Source organism: Bos grunniens, chromosome 4, assembly GCF_055505025.1.
Source record: "Bos grunniens cultivar Pamir isolate PY7600 chromosome 4, Bosgru_T2T1.0, whole genome shotgun sequence".
NCBI lineage: Eukaryota > Metazoa > Chordata > Mammalia > Artiodactyla > Bovidae > Bos > Bos grunniens.
The window spans coordinates 110,519,137-110,540,543 of record NC_141168.1 but is presented as its reverse complement, the minus strand read 5'-3'; the positions used below and the strand labels follow the sequence as shown (position 1 = coordinate 110,540,543).

Below are 21,407 nucleotides of genomic sequence, written 5' to 3'. Positions count from 1 at the left end.
TGGGAGAAGAACGGCTGGAAGCTTCTGATACCGAGTGTGCATGGCTAATTTAATGGAGGACACCTGCAGTCTCAGGTCACCAGAGGCAAAGATGGAAACGACAGCTTAGACCACCCTACTTAAAAAGGCCTCTAATCCACTTGTTAGCCGCTTGGTCGTGTCCTCCTCTTTGTGATGCTATGGACTGTACCCCACCAGGCTTCTCTGTTCATGGGATTCTCCAGGCAAGAATACTGGAGTGGGGTGCCATTCCCTTCTCCAGAGGTTTTTCTGCAAGCCAGGGATTGAACCCAGGTCTCCCACCTTGCAGGCAGATTCTTTATCAGCTGAGCCACCAGGGAAGCTTCTAATCCACTAACGTGAGGGCTGAAGTCAGAGGAACATGGAACAAGTAATGGAAGAGGAATAAAGCCTATCAGTCATGGCCAAATGATTAGTTGCAAGAAGGGCGGTGGTTACCGCTGATAGATTTCTATTTGCTCTCTTATGTATTCATTTGCATATTCCACTGACCTTTCTCCTTTCCCCTTACCACATTATGCTATACAGCTTGTGTTGATGGTAGTGACATTACAAATTATTCATAGATCACAGCATGGCAGGATAGGTTTGTCATGGAGCTGGCGGGGAGGACTGCACATCATTCAAGCTCCTGGCCTTGCAGCTGCATGTAGTGTGTTAGGGGACGTCATTTCACTTCTGATTCAAGGAACAACTCAGTTTACTTAAATTGTGTGCAAATTCTACATTTTCAGATAAAAAGAACAGATCACTGGATCAGTAGATAACTGAATTTTTTATTTCCAAAATAATCAAGGTGCACAAAACTTATCAAATGAAAGAAAGATGTTGAATATGCAACCGTGAATTCTAAGAAATGTACTTAATTACATTCTCTCTTCTTCAAAGGAGAAAAAAAATCAGTTATTCCATGTGGCCAACCTTATTTCAGTAAGAATTTACATATATAGGAAATAAAATACAGAATCTGTTATAAATATCTCAATTTATTTTAAAGTATTACTGTCAAATAATCCTGATCATTAGATAACAGGTTTACCAATCTTTGTTTTTATAGATTAACAAGTTAAATTAAAAAGACACGTACAGACACCATTTTCAGTGTTACAACACAGGGACAAACACCACATACACACACGTACGCAAAATCAGAAGCATATTTTACGCCAGGGTTACTTTCTGTCCAGGTCGAAACACTGTTCCACTTTGATTTTTTCTCTTCTTTGGATTTTGAAAGCTTTCATACCTTAAAAAAAAAAAATGAGATAACATTTAATACTTATAAATGCTGAACTTACAAAACATAAACAATGGATTGCTGCAAACAAGTTTTTAAGAAACAAAAGACAGTTCTTATAAAAGTTCTTATAAGAGTTTTTAAAAGTTGAACACTACAACAGAAAAGGAACACAGAGGATGAACAGGCAAATTGGAAAAGAGAAAATACAGAGGACAATGATCAACCACTATACTGTAATCAGAGAAATGTAAGATTTTAAGACGTATACGACTTTTCTCGAAATTGGCCAAGTTTCAGTTCAGTTCAGTTGCTCGGTCATGTCCGACTCTTTGCGACCCCATGAACTGCAGCACGCCAGGCCTCCCTGTCCATCACCAACTCCCGGAGTTCACCCAAACTCATGTGCATCGAGTCGGTGATGCCATCCAACCATTTCATCCTCTGTCGTCCCCTTCTCCTCCTGCCCCCAGTCCCTCCCAGCATCAGGGTCTTTTCCAATGAGTCAAGTCTTCGCACGAGGTGGCCAAGTTTAGAGAGAGACTAAAATACTTAACATTAGGGTAAGGTGAAGCTGGTACTATAACTATATTGCTATTGCTACATACATTTCTGAAAGACAATTTGGCAGTAGATTTCAAAAGCATTAAAAAAAAATGTGAGTAAACTGATGCAACAATTCTACTTCTATCCCAGTGAAATAATTAGGGATATGTGCAAACAGAGGTAAGAGAATGTTTATCACATTACTCATACTGAAAACCTGGATGCAACTTCTATGTCCAAAAATTGGATGTTATGCCATAGCTGTACTATATAAAATGACAAAATAGTAAACTTATTTAAAATGTGAAACAATGTTAAAGATGTGTGGATGGACGAGTGACTGCTATACAGCATTATGTGCAGTGTCTTATTTTAGTAAGAGAAAACATAAGCACACAAATAAATAAGATTTGGGAGGTAATGAGGTTTAGGGAAACTGCTGGGGTTTTTTCCCCCCCTTTGTTTTCTGATTTTTCTACAATAAGCACATATTTTGTTGAAGGGGAGCAGAATATGGCCCCCCTAGTGAACCACTTTGGCACATGGATTATTTTGAGCTGAAGGAAATCAAGACCCAGCAGACCCAGGAAAGCCTTTTACCTCTCCCTTAACTGCCTTAAAGAACTGAGACTGGGGCCTGCACCAGACAGCCTCTTCCCAGACATAACTTTTTTTATCTGTGTGGCAGAGTGAAAGTCTGCTCGTCTCATCTCCTTGTGAACTGCCCTCTTCACCTCTGAAGCTTCAGGCCCCATCCCTTCCCTCAGTTCAGGACACTACAGAGGCCTCAGCTCATTGACCGCCAATAAGTCTTGTTTTTATGGGGTTCCTGTATCTACAAAACTAGTTTATCACCTGTTAACATCTTATGTCAGTAAATTATAGAGAAGCCAAAGAACCGAGAAGGGAAAGTTTTTGCTACCCCTGCAGTTTGGTGCATATGGAGGCCTCCCGTCGCTGCAGGTGGGAGATCCTGGGACCTCTGACAAGAGCCAGTCAAGGGTCAGAATCCTTACCACGTCAGTCTCCTGGGTCTCTGCCTGCAGGTTCAGTGGAAGTGAGAGTGGGGAGAGTCCTTTTCTAAATTCAGAAGCAGGAGAAAAAATTTTGTGTGAACTAGTGCCTTAGCTACAGTGACTCTGGAAAAGATATCTTCTGAGTACTCTTGTTTTCTGTTGATCCAGTTCTCCCCAAACATGGCTATTTGCTTCTGTCTGTAGCTTTTGTGTCACTTCTCATAAGGAGGAAAACCAAAGAGTGGAAATGCAGTGTGTGCTGTGTGCCTAGTCGCTTAGTTGTGTCCAGCTCTTTGCAACCCCATGGACTCTAGCCTGCCAGGCTCCTCTGTCCATGGGGATTCTCCAGGCAAGAATACTGGAATGGTTGCCATGCTCTCTTCCAGGGGATCTTCCCAACCCAGGGATCGAGCCAGGGTCTCCTGCATTACAGACGGATTCTTTACCAGCTGAGCCACCAGGGGAGGTTCTAATTTACGCCCATTGTTCAAGCCCACTGGCCTCAGAGACTGGTGACTTTATGGTTCTAATAGATGTGCATTTGTTGAGACACACTGCAGTGGGTTCCCTTTATTTAAACAGATGAGGTTTCCCCTTGTTCTATGTCTTGAGAGCTTGGCTTTGTGACTGGTATGGGTTTGTGACTCTCTGTGGCTTAACCAGCGAGAAGCCAGCCAGAAGATTAAGTATCAGCTTGAATCTGATGGGCATCAAGAAAACTCAGGATCTGAGACAGGAAGTGATAAGCAGCGATCTCTGTCCAGCTGTGCCAGCTCTTAGGGAGCTGGCTTTAAGGTGTCCCAGCCCACAGGGGCCTTTGTTGGCTCAAGCTTCACTGTCTTCTTGGTGCAGGGAAGTCCCGCTCCAGGAGCTCCTGTGAGTGCAGCGGAGGGCAGGCCGGCAACTGGCGGCATCACGCGCTCTGGTGGGAGACGGGAGACTCCATCTTCACTGCCCCATTCTCACTGCCTGTGACCATGAAGCACTTTGCTTTCTTTGGCTAGCTCTGTGAGTAAACTTTGTGGATCTTCTGAAAGCTACGTCTTTTGCACTCTTTTTGGACACTTCTTATGGTCATTCATGGTTAAGCCATAAAAAGGGTTGCAGGTTACAGTCACCATTAAGACCCTGTCTGTCAGTGGCCAGGTGGATCCTTTAAACTGGAGAAAACTTCTGTTTTTGAAAAACACATGAAGAGTGCTAATGCTAAACAAGTGTCTTATGCTGCCTATGGAAAGACAACAGGAAAAAGACACAGAGGGGCACAACAGCCAGCCTTGGGGTTGCATACGTCTACAGGTCTCCTCTTTCTGACCCGTTTCACCTAGTATGATAACCTCCAGGTTCATCCATGTTGCTGCTAATGCAATTATTTCACTTTTTTGGCTAAGTAATATTCCGGGGTATGTGTGTGTGTGTGTATACACACACACGGCAACTTCTTTATCCACTCATCTGTCAATGGACATTGAGGTTGTTTCCATGTCTCAGTTCAGAAAAGCAAAAAGCAAAGGAGAAAAGGAAAGATATATCCATTTGAATGCAGACTTCCAAAGAACAGCAAGGAGAGATAAGAAAGCCTTCCTCAGTGATCAGTGCAAAGAAATAGAGGAAAACAATAGAATGGGAAAGACTAGAGATCTCTTCAAGAAAATTACAGATACCAAGGGAACATTTCATGCAAAGATGGGACAATAAGGACAGAAGTGGTACAGACCTAACAGAAACAGAAGATATTAAGAGATGGCAAGAATACACAGAACTGTACAAAAAAGATCTTCAGACCCAGATAATCACGATGGTGTGATCACTCACCTAGAGCCAGACATCCTGGAATGTGAAGTCAAGTGGGCCTTAGGAAGCATCACTATGAACAAAGCTAGGGGAGGTGATGGAATTCCAGTTGAGCTATTTCAAGTCCTAAAAGATAATGCTGTGAAAGTGCTGCACTCAATATGCCAGCAAATTTGGACAACTCAGCAGTGGCCACAGGACTGGAAAAGGTCAACTTTCATTCCAATCCCAAATAAAGGCAATGCCAAAGAATGCTCAAACTAATGCATAATTGCACTCATCTCACACACTAGCAAAGTAATGCTCAAAATTCTCCAAGCCTAGCTTTAACAGTATGTGAACTGTGAACTTCCAGATGTTCAAGCTGGATTCAGAAAAGGCAGAGGAAACAGAGATCAAATTGCCAACATCTTCTGGAACATCAAAAAAGCAAGAGAGTTCCAGGAAAACATCTATTTCTGCTTTATTGACTATGCCAAAGCCTTTGACTGTGTGGATCACAATAAACTGGAAAATTCTGAAAGAGACAGGAATACCAGAGCACTTGACCTGCCTCTTGAGAAATCTGTATGCAGGTCAGGAAACAACAGTTAGAACTGGACATGAAACAACAGACTGGCTACAAATCAAGAAAGGAGTACATCAAGGCTGTATATTGTCACCCTGCTTATTTAACTTATATGCAGAGTACATCATGAGAAACGCTGGGCTGGAAGAAGCACAAGCTGGAATCAAGACTGCCAGGAGAAATATCAATAACTTCAGATATGCAGATAACACCAGCCTTATGGCAGAAAGTGAAGAACTAAAGAGCCTTTTGATGAAAGTGAAAGAGGAGAGTGAAAAAGTTGGCTTAAAGCTCAACATTCAGAAAACTAAGATCATGGCATTCGGGCCCATCACTTCATGTCACATAGATGGGGAAACAGTGGAGACAGTGTCAGACTTTATTTTTCTGGGCTCCAAAATCACTGCAGATGGTGACTGCAGCCATGAAATTAAAAGACACGTACTCCTTGGAAAAAAAGTTATGACCAACCTAGACAGCATATTTAAAAACAGAAACATTACTTTGCCAACAAAGTTCCATCTAGTCAAAGCTATGGTATTCCCAGTAGTCATGTATGGATGTGAGAGTTGGACTATAAATAAAGCTGAGCACCAAAGAATTCATGCTTTTGAACTGTGGTGTTGGAGGAGACTCTTTTGAGAGGCCTTTGGACTGCAAGGAGATCCAACCAGTCCATCCTAAAGGAAATCAGCCCTGAATATTCATTCGAAGGACTGATGCTGAAGCTGAAACTCCAATACTTGGGCCACCTAATGTGAAGATGGAGAAGGCAATGGCACCCCACTCCAGTACTCTTGCCTGGAAAATCCCATGGACAGAGGAGCGTGGTGGGCTGCAGTCCATGGGGTTGCTAAGAGTCGGACACGACTGAGCGACTTCACTTTCACTTTTCACTTTCATGCATTGGAGAAGGAAATGGCAACCCACTCCAGTGTTCTTGCCTGGTGAATCCCAGGGATGGGGGAGCCTGGTGGGCTGCCATCTATGGGGTCACACAGAGTCGGACACGACTGAAGTGAGTTAGCAGTAGCAGTAATGTGAAGAACTGACTGATTTGAAAAGATCCTGATGCTTGGAAAGACTGAAGGCCGGGAGGAGAAGGGGACGGCAGAGGATGAGATGGTTGGATGGCATCACCGACTCAGTGGACATGAGTTTGAGTAAACCCTGGGAGTTGGTGATGGACAGGGAGGCCCGGTGTGCTGCAGTCCATGGGGTCGCAAAGAGTCGGACACGACTGAGTGACTGAACTGATGTCTCAGCTATAATAAATATGCTGCTGTGTAAGCAGGGGTCTTGGGTGTCTTTTCAAATTAATAGTTTTGTCTGGCTATATGCCCAAGAAAGGGATTCTGGATATTTTGGCAACTGTATTTTTAGTTTTTTGAGGAACCTCCATACTGTTTTCCATAGTGGCTGTATCAATTTACATTCCCAGCAACAGTGTAAGAGCACTCCCTTTTCACTACACCCTTTCCAGCATTCTTTATCCGTAGAATTTTTAATGACGGCCATGCTGACTGGTGTGAGGGGGTACCTCACTCTGGTTGTGATTTGCATTTCTCTAATAATTAGTGACACTGAGCATCTTTTTGTGTGCCGATTGGCCATATGTATGTTGTCTTAGGAGAAATGTCTACTGAGGTCTCCTGCCCATTTTTCAATCGGGTTGATTGTTTTTTTGTTGTTGACCTGTATGAGCCGTTTGTATATTTTGGATATTAACCCTCTGTCAGTTGCATCTCCTAGTTCATCACTGGGAGAAATATTTTCTCCTAGTCTGTAGGTTGTGTTTCATTTTGTTTATGGCTTCCTGGTAGCGTCTTTAGGATCTTCTGTGTATATAGTACCACGTCATCAGCAAACAGTTTGATTTCTTCTCTTCCAACCTGGATTCCTTTCACCAGTCACTTTTACTGTCATCCAGATGTGCTGCATCCCACTGATTTTCAGAAGCGGAATCATCCTGTGACCCTGAGATGAATCCAGACTGGTCGTGGTGTGTGCCTTTCTGCACGTGTTGTTGGATTCGCTTTGCTAACGTGTTGTTGAGAAGTTCTGTGTCTCTATTCATCAAAGGTATTCGCCTGTAATTTTCTTTTTTGGTTGTCTTTGTTTGGTTTTGGTGTCAAAGTGATGGTGCTTTCAAAGAATATCTTTGGGAGTATTCTTTCCTCTTCAATCTTTTGGAAGAGTCTGGGAAGGATCAATGTGATTTCTTCGTGGTATGTTTGGTACAATTCCCCAGTGAGCTATTTGGTTCTGGGCTCTTGTTTGAAGGGAGTTTTAAAAATTAGATTCTATTTCATTTCTAGTGATTGGTTTGCTCAGGTTATCTATTTCTTCTTGATTCAGTTTTGGTGGGCTGTTGTTCTAAAAATTGATCCATTTCTTCCAGGCTGTCAAATTTGTTGACATGATTGTTCACAGTAGAACACAGTACGTTCATAGTAGAACAAAGTAAAGAGGGCGGCAGAGGATGAGATGTTTAGATAGCATCACTGACTCAATGGACATAAACTTGAGCAAACTCTGGGAGACACTGGAGGAGAGGGAAGTCTGGCTTGCTGCAACCCCAAAAATGGGGTTGCGAAGAGTCAGACACAGCTTAGTGACTACACAGCAACTGTTTATACTATTCTTACCTTTCCTCCGCCTGCGGCATCAGTTGTGATTTCTTCTCTTTCATATTTTGTTTATTTGGGTCTTCCCTCTTTTCTTATTACTAAGCCTGGCCAATTTTGTTTACCTTTCAAAGAACCAGCTCTTGGTTTTATTGATCTTTTCTTATGTTTCTTATATCTATTTTACTTCTGAGTTTTATTATCATCTCCTTCATTGTGATATTTTGTTTGTTCTTTTTCTAGTTCTTTAAGTGGTGGATTAAGTTGTTATATTTTCCTGTTTCTTAAAGAAGCCTGTATTGCTGTGAACGTCCCTCTAAGAACCGCTTTCACTGCATCCCATAGATTTTATATGGTTCTGTTTTCATTGTCATTTGCCTCAAAGTACTTCACTTCTTCAATTTTGCTGACCACTTGGATTTTAGTAGCATATTGTTTAGTCTGCATGTAATTTTTTTTCTCGTTTTTTTTTGTGGTTGACTTTTAGTTTCATGCCATTATGATCAGAAAAGATGCTTGAAATAATTCTATACTCTTAAATTTGTTGAGGCTTGTTTTGTGTCCTAGGATGCGGTCAACCCTAGAGAATATTTCATGTCCACTTGAAAAGAATGTATTTTGGTTTTTTTGTTTGTTTTTGGATGTTATGTTCTGAAGACATCAATTAAGTCTAACTGCTATTTTATCATTTAGGATCTCTGTTGCCTTATTCACTTTCTGTCTCAAAGGTCTGCCCATTGATGTGAGAGGGGTGTTAAGGTCTCTTACTGTGGTCCTTTCATTCTCTCTCTTTGAATCTGTTAGTATTTGTTTTATACATTTGGGTTCTCCTATATTAGGTGCATATATGTTGACAAGTGTCATATCCTTTCCATGTATTGAGGCTTTTATCATTAATGTCCTTCCTTATCTTTCTTTATAATCTTGTTTTCAAGTCCATTTTGTATGATATGAGAATTGCAATCCCTGTTTTGTCATTTGTTTGGATGGAGTATCTTTGTCCATTCCCTTTCATTTGAATAATTTTTTTTTTAGATTCCACAGAAAAGCAATATATGGTATTTGTCTTTTTTTGTCTGACTTATTTCATTCAGTATGACAATCTCTAGGTCCATTATTTCATTTCTGTAATGGCTGAGTAATATGCCTGTGTGTGTATGCACCAAATCTTCTGTATCCACTCACCTGTCAGAGGATACTTAGGTTGTTTCCATGTCTTGGCTCTGGTAAATAGAACTGTAGTGGACACTGGGTGCATGTACTCTTTCAGACTATTGTTCTCCAAATACATGCCCAGGGTGGAATTGCAGGATCATCGAGTATCTCTATTTTGAGTTTTTAAGGAACACCTATACTGTTCACAGTGCCTGTCTCAGTGTACATTCTGACCAACAGTGGAGGAGGGCTCCCTTCTCTCCACACCCTTTCCAGCACTTACTGTTTGTGGGTTTGTTGATGACAGCCATTTTGACTGCTGTAAAGTGATATCTCGTTGTAGTTTTTTTTTAATAGAATTTATTTATTTATTGACTACACTGGGTCTTTGATGCTGCGAACAGGCTTTCTCTAGTTGCAGAAAGTGGGAGCTGCTCTCCAGTGGTGGTGCACAGGCTTCTCACTGCAGTGGCTTCTCTTGTTGCAGAGCACAGGCTCTCGCACGCTCGGCCTCAGTAGTTGTGGCACACACGCTTAACTGCTCCGTGGCACGTGGGATCTTCCCAGACAGGGATCGAACCTATGTCCCTTGCATTGCAAGGCAGATTCTTAACCACTGGACCACCAGGGAAGCCCTCACTGTAGTTTTGATTTGCATTTCTGTAATTAGTGATGTTGAACATCTTTCCATTATGCCTCTTTGCCATCTGTATGTCATCTTTGGAGAAATGTCTATTTAGGTCTTCTGCCCAGTTTTTGATTGGGTTGTTTATTTTGATATTAAACTCCATGAACTGTTAGTAAATTCTGGAGATTAATCCCTCGTCAACTCTCATTTGTAAATATTTTCTCCCATTCTGTGGGTTGCTTTTCTTTTTGCTTAAGGTTTCCTTTGCTGTGCAAAAGATTTTGAGTTTAATTGGGTCCCATTTGCTTATTTTTGTTCTTATTTCTATTACTCTGACAGATGGATTGAAAAAGGCATTGCTGTGAATTATGTCAGAGTTCTGCCTATGTTTTCCTCTGAGTTTTATAGTGTCTGACCTTTCATTTAGACCTTTAATCCATTTCAAGTTTATTCTTCTGTATGGTGTTAAAAAATGTTCTCTTTTTTTTTACATGGAGCTGTCCAGTTTTCCCAGCACCATTTATTGAACAGACTGTCTCTCCTCCATTGTTTATGTTTCTGGGCTTCTATCCTGTTTCATTGATGATATGTCTGCTTTTGTGCCAGAACCATACTGTCTTGATGGCTATAGCTTTATAATATAGTCTTGACATCAGGAAGTCTGATTCTCTCAGCTGTTTTTCTTAAGATTGCTCTTACTCAGGGTCTTTTGGGTTTCCATATGAACTTTAAGACTCTTTGTTCTAGTTCTGTAAAAGATGCCATTGGTAATTTCATACAGATCACAATGAATGTGTCGCGTGGCTTGTGTAGTACAGTCATTTTCACAATATTGATGCTCCCAGTCCAAGACTATAGTATATTTTCCCATCTGTTTGTGTTATCTTCAATTTCTTTCACCAGTGTCTCACAGTTTTCACAGTAAAGGTTTTTTGTCTCCTTAGGTAGGTTTATTCCTAGGTATTTTATTCTTTTTGCTGTGATGGTAAATGGGACTGCTTCTTTAATTTCTCTTTTTGTTTCATTGTAAGTATCTAGGAATGTAACAGATTTATGTGGATTAATTTTGTAACCAGCAACTCTAATGAATTCATTGATGGGCTCAGTAGTGTTTCTGGTAGTGTCTTTAGGATTTTCTATGTATAGTATCACTTCAACAGCAAACAGTGACATTTTAATGTCTTTTCCAACTTGGAGTCCTTTTGTTTCTTTTTATTCTCTGATTGCCATGATTAGGACTTCCAAAACTATGTTAAATAAAACTGGTGAGATTGGGCATCCTAGTCTTATTCCCGTTTAGAGGGACTGCTTTCAGCTTTTCACTGTTAAGTATGTGGAAAATTCTTCAAGAGATGGGAATATCAGACCACCCGACCAACCTCCTGAGAAATCTGTATGCAGGTCAAGAAGCAACAGTTAGAACTGAACATGGAACAACATACTGGTTCCAAATCGGGAAAGGAGTACATCAAGGCTGTGTATTGTCACCCTGATTATTTAACTTATATGCAGGATACATTATGAGAAATGCTGGGCTGGATGAAGCACAAGCTGGAATCAAGATTGCTGGGAGAAATATCAGTAACCTCAAATATGCAGATGACACCACCCTTATGGCAGAATGTGAAGAAGAACTAAAGAACCTCTTGATGAAAGTGAATGAGGAGAGTGAAAAAGTTGGCTTAAAACTCAACATTCAGAAAACTAAGATCATGGCATCTGGTCCATCACTTCATGGCAAATAGATAGGAAACAATGACAGACTATTTTGGGGGGCTCCAAAATCACTGCATATGGTGACTGCAGTCATGAAATTAAAAAATGATTGCTCCTTGGTAGAAAAGTTATGGCCAACCTAGACAACATATTAAAAAGCAGAGACATTACTTTGCCAACAAAGGTCTGTCTAGTCAAAAACAAAGGTTTTTCTAGCCATGTGTGGATGTGAGAGTTGGACTATAAAGAAAGCTGAGCACCAAAGAATTGATGCTTTTGAATTGTGGTGTTGGAGAAGACTCTTGAGGGTCTCTTAGACTGCAAGGAGATCCAACCAGTCCATCCTAAAGGAAATCAGTCCTAACTATTCACTGGAAGGACCGATGCTGAAGCTCCAATACTTTGCCACCTGATGCGAAGAACTGACTCATTGGAAAAGACCCTGATGCTGGGAAAGATTGAAGGTGGGAGGAGAAGAGGACGACAGAGGATGAGATGGTTGGATGGCATCACTGACTCAATGGACATGAATTTGAGTAAACTCTGGGAGTTGGTCATGGACAGGGAGGCCTGGCGTGCTGTAGTCCATGGGGTCACAAAGAGTTGGACGTGACTGAACTGAAGATGTTAGCTGTAGCTTTACCATATATGGCCTTTGTTATATTGATAGTGTGTTTCCTCTGAAAAAACTTTCTGGAGCCTTTTCATCATAAATGGATGCTGAATTTTGTCAACAGCCTTTTCTGCATGTATTAAATATATCATGCCACTCCCTTCTGGCTTGCAGAGTTTCTGCTGAAAGACCAGCTGATAAACTTATGGGAGTTCTCTTGGATGGCATTTGTTGCTTTTATATTTAATGTTTGTAATTTTTCTTTTGTTGTATTCAATCTTTGTTTGACTAATATGTGTTTCAGCATGTTCCTTACACATGTTCCTACTTAGGTTTATCCTATCTGGACTCTCTGTTCTTCCTAGATGTTGGTGACTATTTCCCTTCCCATGTTAGGGAATTTTTCAGCTATTATCTCTTCAAATATTTTCTCAGATCCTTTCTCTCTTTTTCTTCTGGGAACTCTGTAATGCAAATATTGGTGCCTTTAATATTGTCCTGGACGTCTCTTAGACTGTCTTTGTCTTTTGTTATGTTCCGTGGCAGTGATTTTCACTATTATCTTTCAGGTCACTTATCTGTTCTTCTGCTTCACTTATTCTATTGATTCCTTCTGGTGTATTTTTCATTTCAGATTGTTCATCTGTTTGCTCCTTAGTTCTTCTCAGTCTTCAGCAAACATCTATTGTATCTTTCTCAAGCCTTGCCTCCATTCTTTTTCTGAGATCTTTGATCATCTTCACTATTATTCCGAATTCTTCTTCTAGTAGGTTGGCTATCTTTATTTCACTTAGTTGTTCTTCTGGGTGTCATCCTGTTCCTTTATCTGGGACATATTCCTTTTCAATCTCATTTTGACTAACTTTCTGGGGCTTCCCTGTGGCTCAGGGGTTAAAGCGTCTGCCTCCAATGCAGGAGACCCGGGTTCGATCCCTGGGTTGGGAAGATTCCCCTGGAGAAGGAAATGGCAACCCACTCCAGTATTCTTGCCTGGAGAATCCCATGGAAGGAGAAGCCTGGTAGGCTACAGTCCACCGGGTCGCAAAGAGTTGGACATGACTGAGTGACTTCACTTTCACTTTCTGTGATTGCTTTTTCTGTTCCACAGGCCGCAGGACTGTAGTTCTTCTGACTGCCCTCTGGTGGTTGCGGCTGACTGAGACGTTTGTGCAGGCTTCCTGATGAGAAAGGCTGATTCTGGTCCACTGGTGGGTAGAGCTGGATTTTGTCCCTCTGGTGCACAGGGCCATGTTCAGGGAGTCTTTAATCCGCTTGTCTGCTGATGGGTGGGGCTGTGTTCCTGCCCCGTTGGTGGTTTGGCTTGAGGCAACCCAGCACTGGAGCCTGCAGGGGCTAATGGCAGCCTCGGGGAGGATTCATGCTAGTAAGTACATCCCAGAATCGGTGCTGCCAGTGTCTTTGTTCTTGCAGTGAGTCATGGTTGCCACTACCTCTCTCCCTGACCTCTGCAGGAGACCATCCAGTACTAGCAGGTAGGTCTGTCCCTGTCTCTTATCAGGTCACTGCTCTTTTCCCCTGGGTCTTTGTATACATGAGACTTTGTGTGTGCCCTCTAAGAGCAGACTTTGTGTTTCTCCCCATCTTGTAGAAATACTGTGATCAAACCCCACTGGCCTTCAAAGCCAGATTCTCTGGGGGCTGGACCCCCAGGCTGGGAAGGCTGATGTGGGGTTTAAAACTTTTACTCCTGTGGGATAACTTCCACGGTAGAATTGTTTCCAAGCTTGTGGGTCACCCACCCAGAAGGTATGGGATTTGCAGTAATGCCCCTCCTACCATCTTATTGTGGCTTTTGTCTTTGGATGTAGAATATCTTTTTTGGGAGGTTCCAGTAATTTTTTTTATAAATGGTTGTTCACCAGTTAGTTGTGGTTTTGGTGTTTCTGCAGGAAGAGAGTGAGCTCACAGCCCTCTACTCTGCCATCTTGCGATGGCATCCTCCTGCATCCCCTTACTTTTAATCTGTGCATGCCCTTTGCCCTAACGTGGGTCTCTTAGAGGCAACATCTTTTGATTTCCTTCATAGTTAAAGATCTTCTTCATGTAGCTGGATGGTTGGGTCAGGCCCTTGATAGCATTCAGGCTGCAATCCAGTTTTTTGAGGAAATAAGAAACTGTCCATATTTTACAAATTGGTCTCTGCAAAATCAGAAATGTGGCTCTAGAAACAATTCAAAAGTTCACCTCTCTTTACCAACCCCCAGACCTCCCCTATTCACCTCAAAATGATTGCAGATAGTGTAAAAGATCAGGATGTTAGAACTATTTAAAGATAGGAAATTGTAAATAATTACTCTAGACTTCTGATAATAAATGTACCTCCAGACTCCTAGAAAGAGGAAATAATCAACAAAAAGATAACCTACTGAATGGGAAGAAATATTTGCAAATGATGTGACCAGAAACACCCAGACTGTAAGGAGTACACACAACTCAATATCAAAGAAACCTGAGGAAAAATGGGCAGAGGATCAGAACAGACATTTTCCAAAGAAGACATACAGATAGAAGGCTAACATCTCTAATTAGAGAAATGCAAACCAAAAGCACAGTGAGATACCACCTCACAGCTGTCAGAATGGCTATCATCAAAAAGACTATAGGTCATAACGGCAAGGAAGAGGAGAAAAGGGGACCGTCTGACACTACTGGTGTCAACGGACGTTTATGTAACTAACCACTACTGAAAACAAAATGGAGGCTCCCTACAATACGGATGTTCCTCTAAAATATAGAACTACCATGTAACCAGCAATTCTAATCTGGGTGTATTTACCCAGAATGTGATTAGTATTAATTAGTATACTAGATATTACTATATAGAGATTACTATACACTATAACTAGTAATATAGTATAGTAATGCTATATAGTATTACTATACTCTATATTGCTATATATAGAATATTAATAAATATAGTAATATAGTAGAAAAACAAATAGTAATTTAAAAAGATACATGTATTTTAATGTTCAAAGAAGCATTATTTAGAATTGCCAAGGAATAGAAGCAACAGAAGTGTCCATCAATAAACCACTGGCTTAATAAGATGGAATATTACTTAGGAGTACTACTCAGCCATTAAAAAAGACTGAAACACTGCCATTTGATACAACATGGATGGACCTAGAGAGTACCATCAGAAAAGACAAATACCATATCACTTACTTTGGAATCTAAAAAAACAAATGAATGCATAAAACAAAACAGAAATGGACTCAGATACAGGGAACAAATTAGTGGTTACTAGACGAGAGAAGGAAGGAAAGGAGCAAGCCAGGTTTGGGGATTAAGAGGTACAAACTACTCTGGATAAAACAAGGAACAAGGACTGTATTGTTCATCACAGGGAAATGTAGCCATTATTTTGCAGTAACTTTAAATGGAGTGTAATCTATAAATATTGAATCACTTTGTAGTACACCGGAAGCTAATGCTGTAAATCAACTCTATTTAAACATAAGTAAGCAGAAAACTGACTTTCTTCCTCTGTCCCTGTACATATCCTAGGAGATAACTAAAACACTGTCCACAATCACCTGAGACTGGGGGGAAAAAAAGGAGCAGAAACAGGAGAGGCTTTTTAAAAAATACAGACTTATAAAAATTCCTGGGCTTCCCCAGTGGCTCAGATGGTAAAGAATCTGCCTGCAGTGCAGAAGACCTGGGTCGGGAAGATCCCCTGGAGGAAGAAACGGCAACCCACTCCAGTGTTCTTGCCTGGAGAAGTCCACGGGCAGAGAAGCCAGGCAGGCTACAGTCCATGGGGTTGCAAGAGTTGCATGTGACTGAACAACTTTCACACACACGTAACAACTCCCATGGTTTAAAAAGGAATGAATTTGGGTCATATGGAGTGATGTGGATGAACCTGGAGTCTCATACAAAGTGAAGTCAGTCAGAACAAGTATTGTATGTTATTGCATATATGTGGAATCTAGAATCTAAATCTAAGAATCGTAAGTGCATATATGATGAACCTATTTGCAGGGCAGGGATAGAGAAGCAGATGTAGAGAAAGGGACTTGTGGACACAGAGTGGGGGGAAGGGGAGGGTGGGATGAACTGACGTATATACACTACCATGTGTAAGACAGCTCATGGGAAGCTGCTGAGTAACAGGGGGAGCTCAGCTGGGGGCTCTGTTGCAACCTAGAGGGGTGGGGCAGAAGGGGGGCTCAAGAGGGAGCGAAAGGATACATGTATACAAATACCCGATACACGTTCTGTATAAGAACTAACAACACAGTAAAATATTCCAATTAAAAAAAAAAACCTCCCAAGGCTAAAATTTGGGGATGGAAATTAAACAGGATCTGTTTGTGTTTGTTATATCAATGTATATATGGTATTTTGGATGAATATTGCCATAATTTGTAAAATGATTTACTTAATTGGCTTAGAGAAAAAAGCACAAATTTAAGATTTCTCAACTCTCAGAAACATAATACAAACTAATCCAAATAAAGTGATCTGGGATACTGTCCACTAAATAAAAGTTAAAGTATATGTTATGAAACTTGCCATGACAGTTAACTGCTTTAATATCCCATAAAATTTTCATAAGTGAACTTCTCAGTAATAATTTTTATGGTATGTCTCCTTTGTTTCCGTAATCTCTTCAGTAACTTAAACCCTTAGTTTTGGTAAATGATGAAAATTCACTGGATATCTAGATCATTTTTAAATATGATAAAATACTGAAACATTAACTACTGAACATAGTATTATTTACTTTTGGGTTCTTACAATGTAGAAAATAAAAATATTTCAAAGTATAAAGAAATGTGTCCTATTCTACACTGAAGAATCGTACTGTTAAGGTGTATTCTTCCGGAAATTATGAAATGTATGCAGTAATCTACCAGTCTACAAAATGCTAGTGTAACAGTTCAAAATTACAAGTTAAGTTTTGTGTTAAGAATTCTAATTAATGTCTTTAACTAGAACTGAGAATTTACAAGGAAAACAGCTACGCAACTCTATTCTGACTGTTTCAGAATGGGAAAGAATAAAGGACAAACTGAACAAATACAGAAACTTGCAGAGAGACAGACTTTGTGTAGTCAAGGTGGAAAAATGGAATGAATTTACTATGGGGTTTAAAAAAAGTTTTAGTTTATATACTACTGATATTAAAATGTTCTCCTTCAGGACAAAAATTTTTTTGGCTATTGGTCTGCTACTGCTGAGACTATGAAAGGTTCTTTACCTTTTTAAGTAGTCTTCATAGAAAACATTTTTAGAAATCAAAATCCTATTTTATCCAAAGAATTCCCTATGCCTCATGTCTTAAGAAAGTCTTAAGTGTTTCATTTTTACAACTATGTAACTCTGCATTTGCCTGCAAAATCTGACACTATGGTTAAGCGAGTAAGTATTGTTTAATAGTAAGATACGTAAGATAGTACTGGTGTTTTAAAACCTCTTGATAGTTTTGACAAACTTCCCCAAATTCTAAATAAGGCTTTTTGACTTTGAATTAACTCTTGTGATTTTCCAGAGATCCCCTGGAACATCTCAAGAGATCTATTCCCTTTCTCCTTACAAAAAGAGAAAGATAAATTAGGCTTACTTGATATATTACATTACACAGGAAGCATTGTCAAGAAAAAATACTACAAACGATACTCAGTTATATTTATATGGGTATGTTATTAACATGCCTTATGAATATTACATATCAGACATTTAGGAACTGTATACAACTCCTATAATTCCAGTTATCTTTTAAAATTGTATGTTACAGAAATGACCAAATTTCCTCATCAACTGCATCATAGTGATGCTTCATCAGATTTTTTTTTTATTTTAGAAGAGCTTCAGATTTACAGAAAAGTTGGCAAAGACAGTAAAGAGTTTCATCAAATCTTTAACCACGGCCATTTTTAAGTCTTTTGTCATTTATAATTATTGTAAAAGTGTTCCTGCGAAAGTGCTAGATCTTCAGTGAGACTCATGGACGTACTCTAACAAGAGCTGGTTTCTGGTAACTTTCAGAAAGTTTATATCACTGAATCAGGTAAGAATTTGTAGAACTCTAATGGAGAAACTGATGGCTTCGTAAAACTGCTAACAAAAGATCCATAAAAGTTAATTACATGGGACTGAATGAACTACTGAGGACATCATAGTTTTTATGACTTTGGGTTTATCAAGTATTGTTTTATTTTTTCCAGATTTAAGGAAAACTTTTTCTTTTAAGCCATCAATAATTTGGCTAAATATGCCTTTGTGAACAAAAATGAAACATGTTTTCTACCTGATCCTTCCAGAATTCAGAAACTCTCAAACAATATTCCTCTGGCTACAGTTATTTCCATAAGTTCCATGAGAATCCTTTCTCCTTGTGACAGGACACAGTTGGAAGCACCGGCTGTCTTACCAAGGCTTTGACTGTAATGTCACACGTGAGAGTGCACGGAGAACAAAGGAGACCAGTCCTAAGAAACTAAGATTGATTTTATGGAACCAATAACGCCCCTTGGAAAACCCGCCTGGTACCTGTTTTTCAGAGTTCCCAGTAATCTTCCCAGATGAGTTTAGGAAGGTCATTTCCGGGCAGGTATAGGGACTTGAGGGTATCTTGGGGACCTCCAAAAGAGAGGAATTTAAGCCACCTGAATACGGCTGACCCTTTAACAACACAGGAGTAAGGCGTACCAACCCCACCCCTCACTAACAGACATAAATCTTCAGTCAGCCTCTGTATCCACAGATTCAACAAGCCATGGATTGTGTAGTACTACAGTACATGTTTACTGGAAATCGACTCTTGTAGTTCAAGTCCATGTTGTTTGAGGGTCAACAGTATATAGCTACTGCAAGCAAAATCTTATGGTAAGTACTTGCCTTGGCTTCCAAGCATCAAGTCTTCTAAAACACCAAACTGAGATTCCTTCTAAAAATTTCCAGCAAAAAGCACCTATATAGTCAATTACTATTCTTGCTGACTTATATAAATAATCAGGCCAAGTTTATTGAAACTAGATTTAATTTGAAAACAGTTTAGTCTTACTGTGGTTATTTAAGTTAGAAATGGGGATCGTTGTAGAGAGAAATCATGTTTCATTAATATACTTTTTGTTTTTAAAATTTAAAAAGTCCATTAACTATTTGATTAAGTCCGATTTATATAAACATACATTTATATAAAAATAAAAATTTATTTTTGACTTCTTTATTCCTGACATTTTTGAGTGTTTGAATGCATGGCTGCTAAGCAAATGTTTTTGAATTGGCTTTTAAATATTCCACATATTTGTGATTCGAAAAAGAACTCTAGAAGTTTGAAGAACTGTCGCTTGTAGTAGTATGTATACTTCTGAATCAGAATTTGTTACTTACAACTCAGCAAAGGTCTTCCAGTCATCTTCACTGATGGACGGCCGAGTATGACTAAGCGCAGTCATTAAATGTGACTGGCTAATAGCCAAACTGGTTCTGCTCGGTCCTGGTGGGTTAAGGGCATCATCCTCCTTAAACAAAAAATAAAATGACAGAAAGTTAACTAAGGGACATAATGAAAAAGAGTTATTTGCTTTTGAAAAAGAATGTTATTTGCTTTTGCCATTTTCTTGGGACTAGGCCTTCCCTTTCTCATAAAATTACCAAAATGTGTTACCACATAACTGTTTGACCGATCCATGTATTTCAGCCCTTTATAAAGAGAGCACATTTACAAATCAAAAAAATACATATCAAAAACAGGAAAAACAATCTGTAAAAGTTTTACAATTACGATGAAGGGGGAAAGCCTTACTCCAGTTTGGCTCCGGTATCTGCCTTTGATGATGCTGATATCTGCCCTCAGTTGATCTCTCTGCTCCTGTGTGAGTTCTTGGTAACCCTCCTGGGAGGCTGTTCTGAACAATGGAGGTCGTAGTGACTGATCTTTCCCAGGAGCTCCGGGAAACTCCTGAGTCATGGAGCTTGGTGCTGACAGGCATTGTGAGCTCTGCATGGTGAAGTTTAATAATGAGAGATGGGAGGGAAGGAAAAAGAGCAAGGGAGAAAAAAGTTATGTACTTATCAAAGATAAAATGACAAACTTTCAGCAGGAAAACTTTAACACGGGTAAGCTTACATTGTGGATGTGACTGGTGATAGAAGCAAGGTCCGCTGCTGTAAAGAGCAATACTGCATAGGAACCTGGAATGTTAGGTCCATGAATCAAGGCAAATTGGAAGTGGTCAAACAAGAGATGGCAAGAGTGAATGTCGACATTCTAGGAATCAGCGAACTGAAATGGACTGGAATGGGTGAATTTAACTCAGATGACCATTATATCTACTACTGCGGGCAGGAATCCCTCAGAAGAAATGGAGTGGCCATCATGGTCAACAAAAGACTCCGAAATGCAGTACTTGGATGCAATCTCAAAAACGACAGAATGATCTCTGTTCGTTTCCAAGGCAAACCATTCAATATCACAGTAATCCAAGTCTATGCCCCAACCAGTAACCCTGAAGAAGCTGAAGTTGAACGGTTCTATGAAGACCTACAAGACCTTTTAGAACTAACACCCAAAAAAGATGTCCTTTTCATTACAGGGGACTGGAATGCAAAAGTAGGAAGTCAAGAAACACCTGGAGTAATAGGCAAATTTGGCCTTGGAATACGGAATGAAGCAGGGCAAAGACTAATAGAGTTTTCCCAAGAGAACGCACTGTCATAGCAAACACCCTCTTCCAACAACACAAGAGAAGACTCTACACATGGACATCACCAGATGGTCAACACCGAAATCAGATTGATTATATTCTTTGCAGCCAAAGATGGAGAAACTCTATACAGTCAGCAAAAACAAGACTGGGAGCTGACTGTGGCTCAGATCATAAACTCCTTATTGCCAAATTCAGACTTAAATTGAAGAAAGTAGGGAAAACCACTAGACCATTCAGGTATGACCTAAATCCAATCCCTTATGAATATACAGTGGAAGTGAGAAATAGATTTAAGGGCCTAGATCTGATAGAGTGCCTGATGCACTATGGAATGAGGTTCATGACATTGTACAGGAGACAGGGATCAAGACCATCCCCAATAAAAAGAAATGAAAAAAAGCAAAATGGCTGTCTGAGGAGGCTTTACAAATAGCTGTGAAGAGAAGAGAAGCGAAAAGCAAAGGAGAAAAGGAAAGATATAAACATCTGAATGCAGAGTTCCAAAGAATAGCAAGAAGAGATAAGAAAGCCTTCCTCAGTGATCAGTGCAAAGAAATAGAGGAAAGTAACAGAATGGGAAAGACTAGGGGTCTCTTCAAGAAAATTAGAGATACCAAAGGAACATTTCATGCAAAGATGAGCTCGATAAAGGACAGAAATGGTATGGACCTAACAGAAGCAGAAGATATTAAGAAGAGATGGCAAGAATACACAGAAGAACTGTACAAAAAAGATCTTCACGATCCAGATAATCACGATGGTGTGATCACTCACCCAAAGCCAGACATCCTGGAATGTG

General features: G+C 40.0%; 1 protein-coding gene and 1 non-coding gene across 8 annotated transcripts in view; one reads left to right on the top strand and one right to left on the bottom strand.

Moving 5' to 3' along the window:
• Positions 1–777: 777 nt before the first annotated feature.
• Positions 778–21,407, bottom strand: part of PEX1 (peroxisomal biogenesis factor 1) — an 81,619-nt gene continuing 60,989 nt past the window's right edge. For 4 of the 7 annotated variants that reach the window (XM_086397899.1, XM_086397905.1, XM_086397904.1 and 1 more), the window contains 3 exons: positions 19,705–19,899; positions 19,290–19,420; positions 778–1,267 (listed from right to left, as the gene is read on the bottom strand). In XM_086397899.1, coding sequence (XP_086254025.1) covers positions 1,183–1,267; positions 19,290–19,420; positions 19,705–19,899 — 411 coding nt within the window. In that variant the 3' untranslated portion in view covers positions 778–1,182. Of the gene's footprint in view, positions 1,268–2,820; positions 2,885–18,446; positions 18,537–19,289; positions 19,421–19,704; positions 19,900–21,407 lie in introns of all 7 variants that reach the window. The other 3 variants (XM_086397901.1, XM_086397906.1, XM_086397900.1) reach the window with 2 other exon arrangements.
• Positions 12,795–12,867, top strand: TRNAW-CCA (transfer RNA tryptophan (anticodon CCA)). The gene has a single exon. It is a non-coding gene; the product is annotated as a tRNA-Trp (tRNA).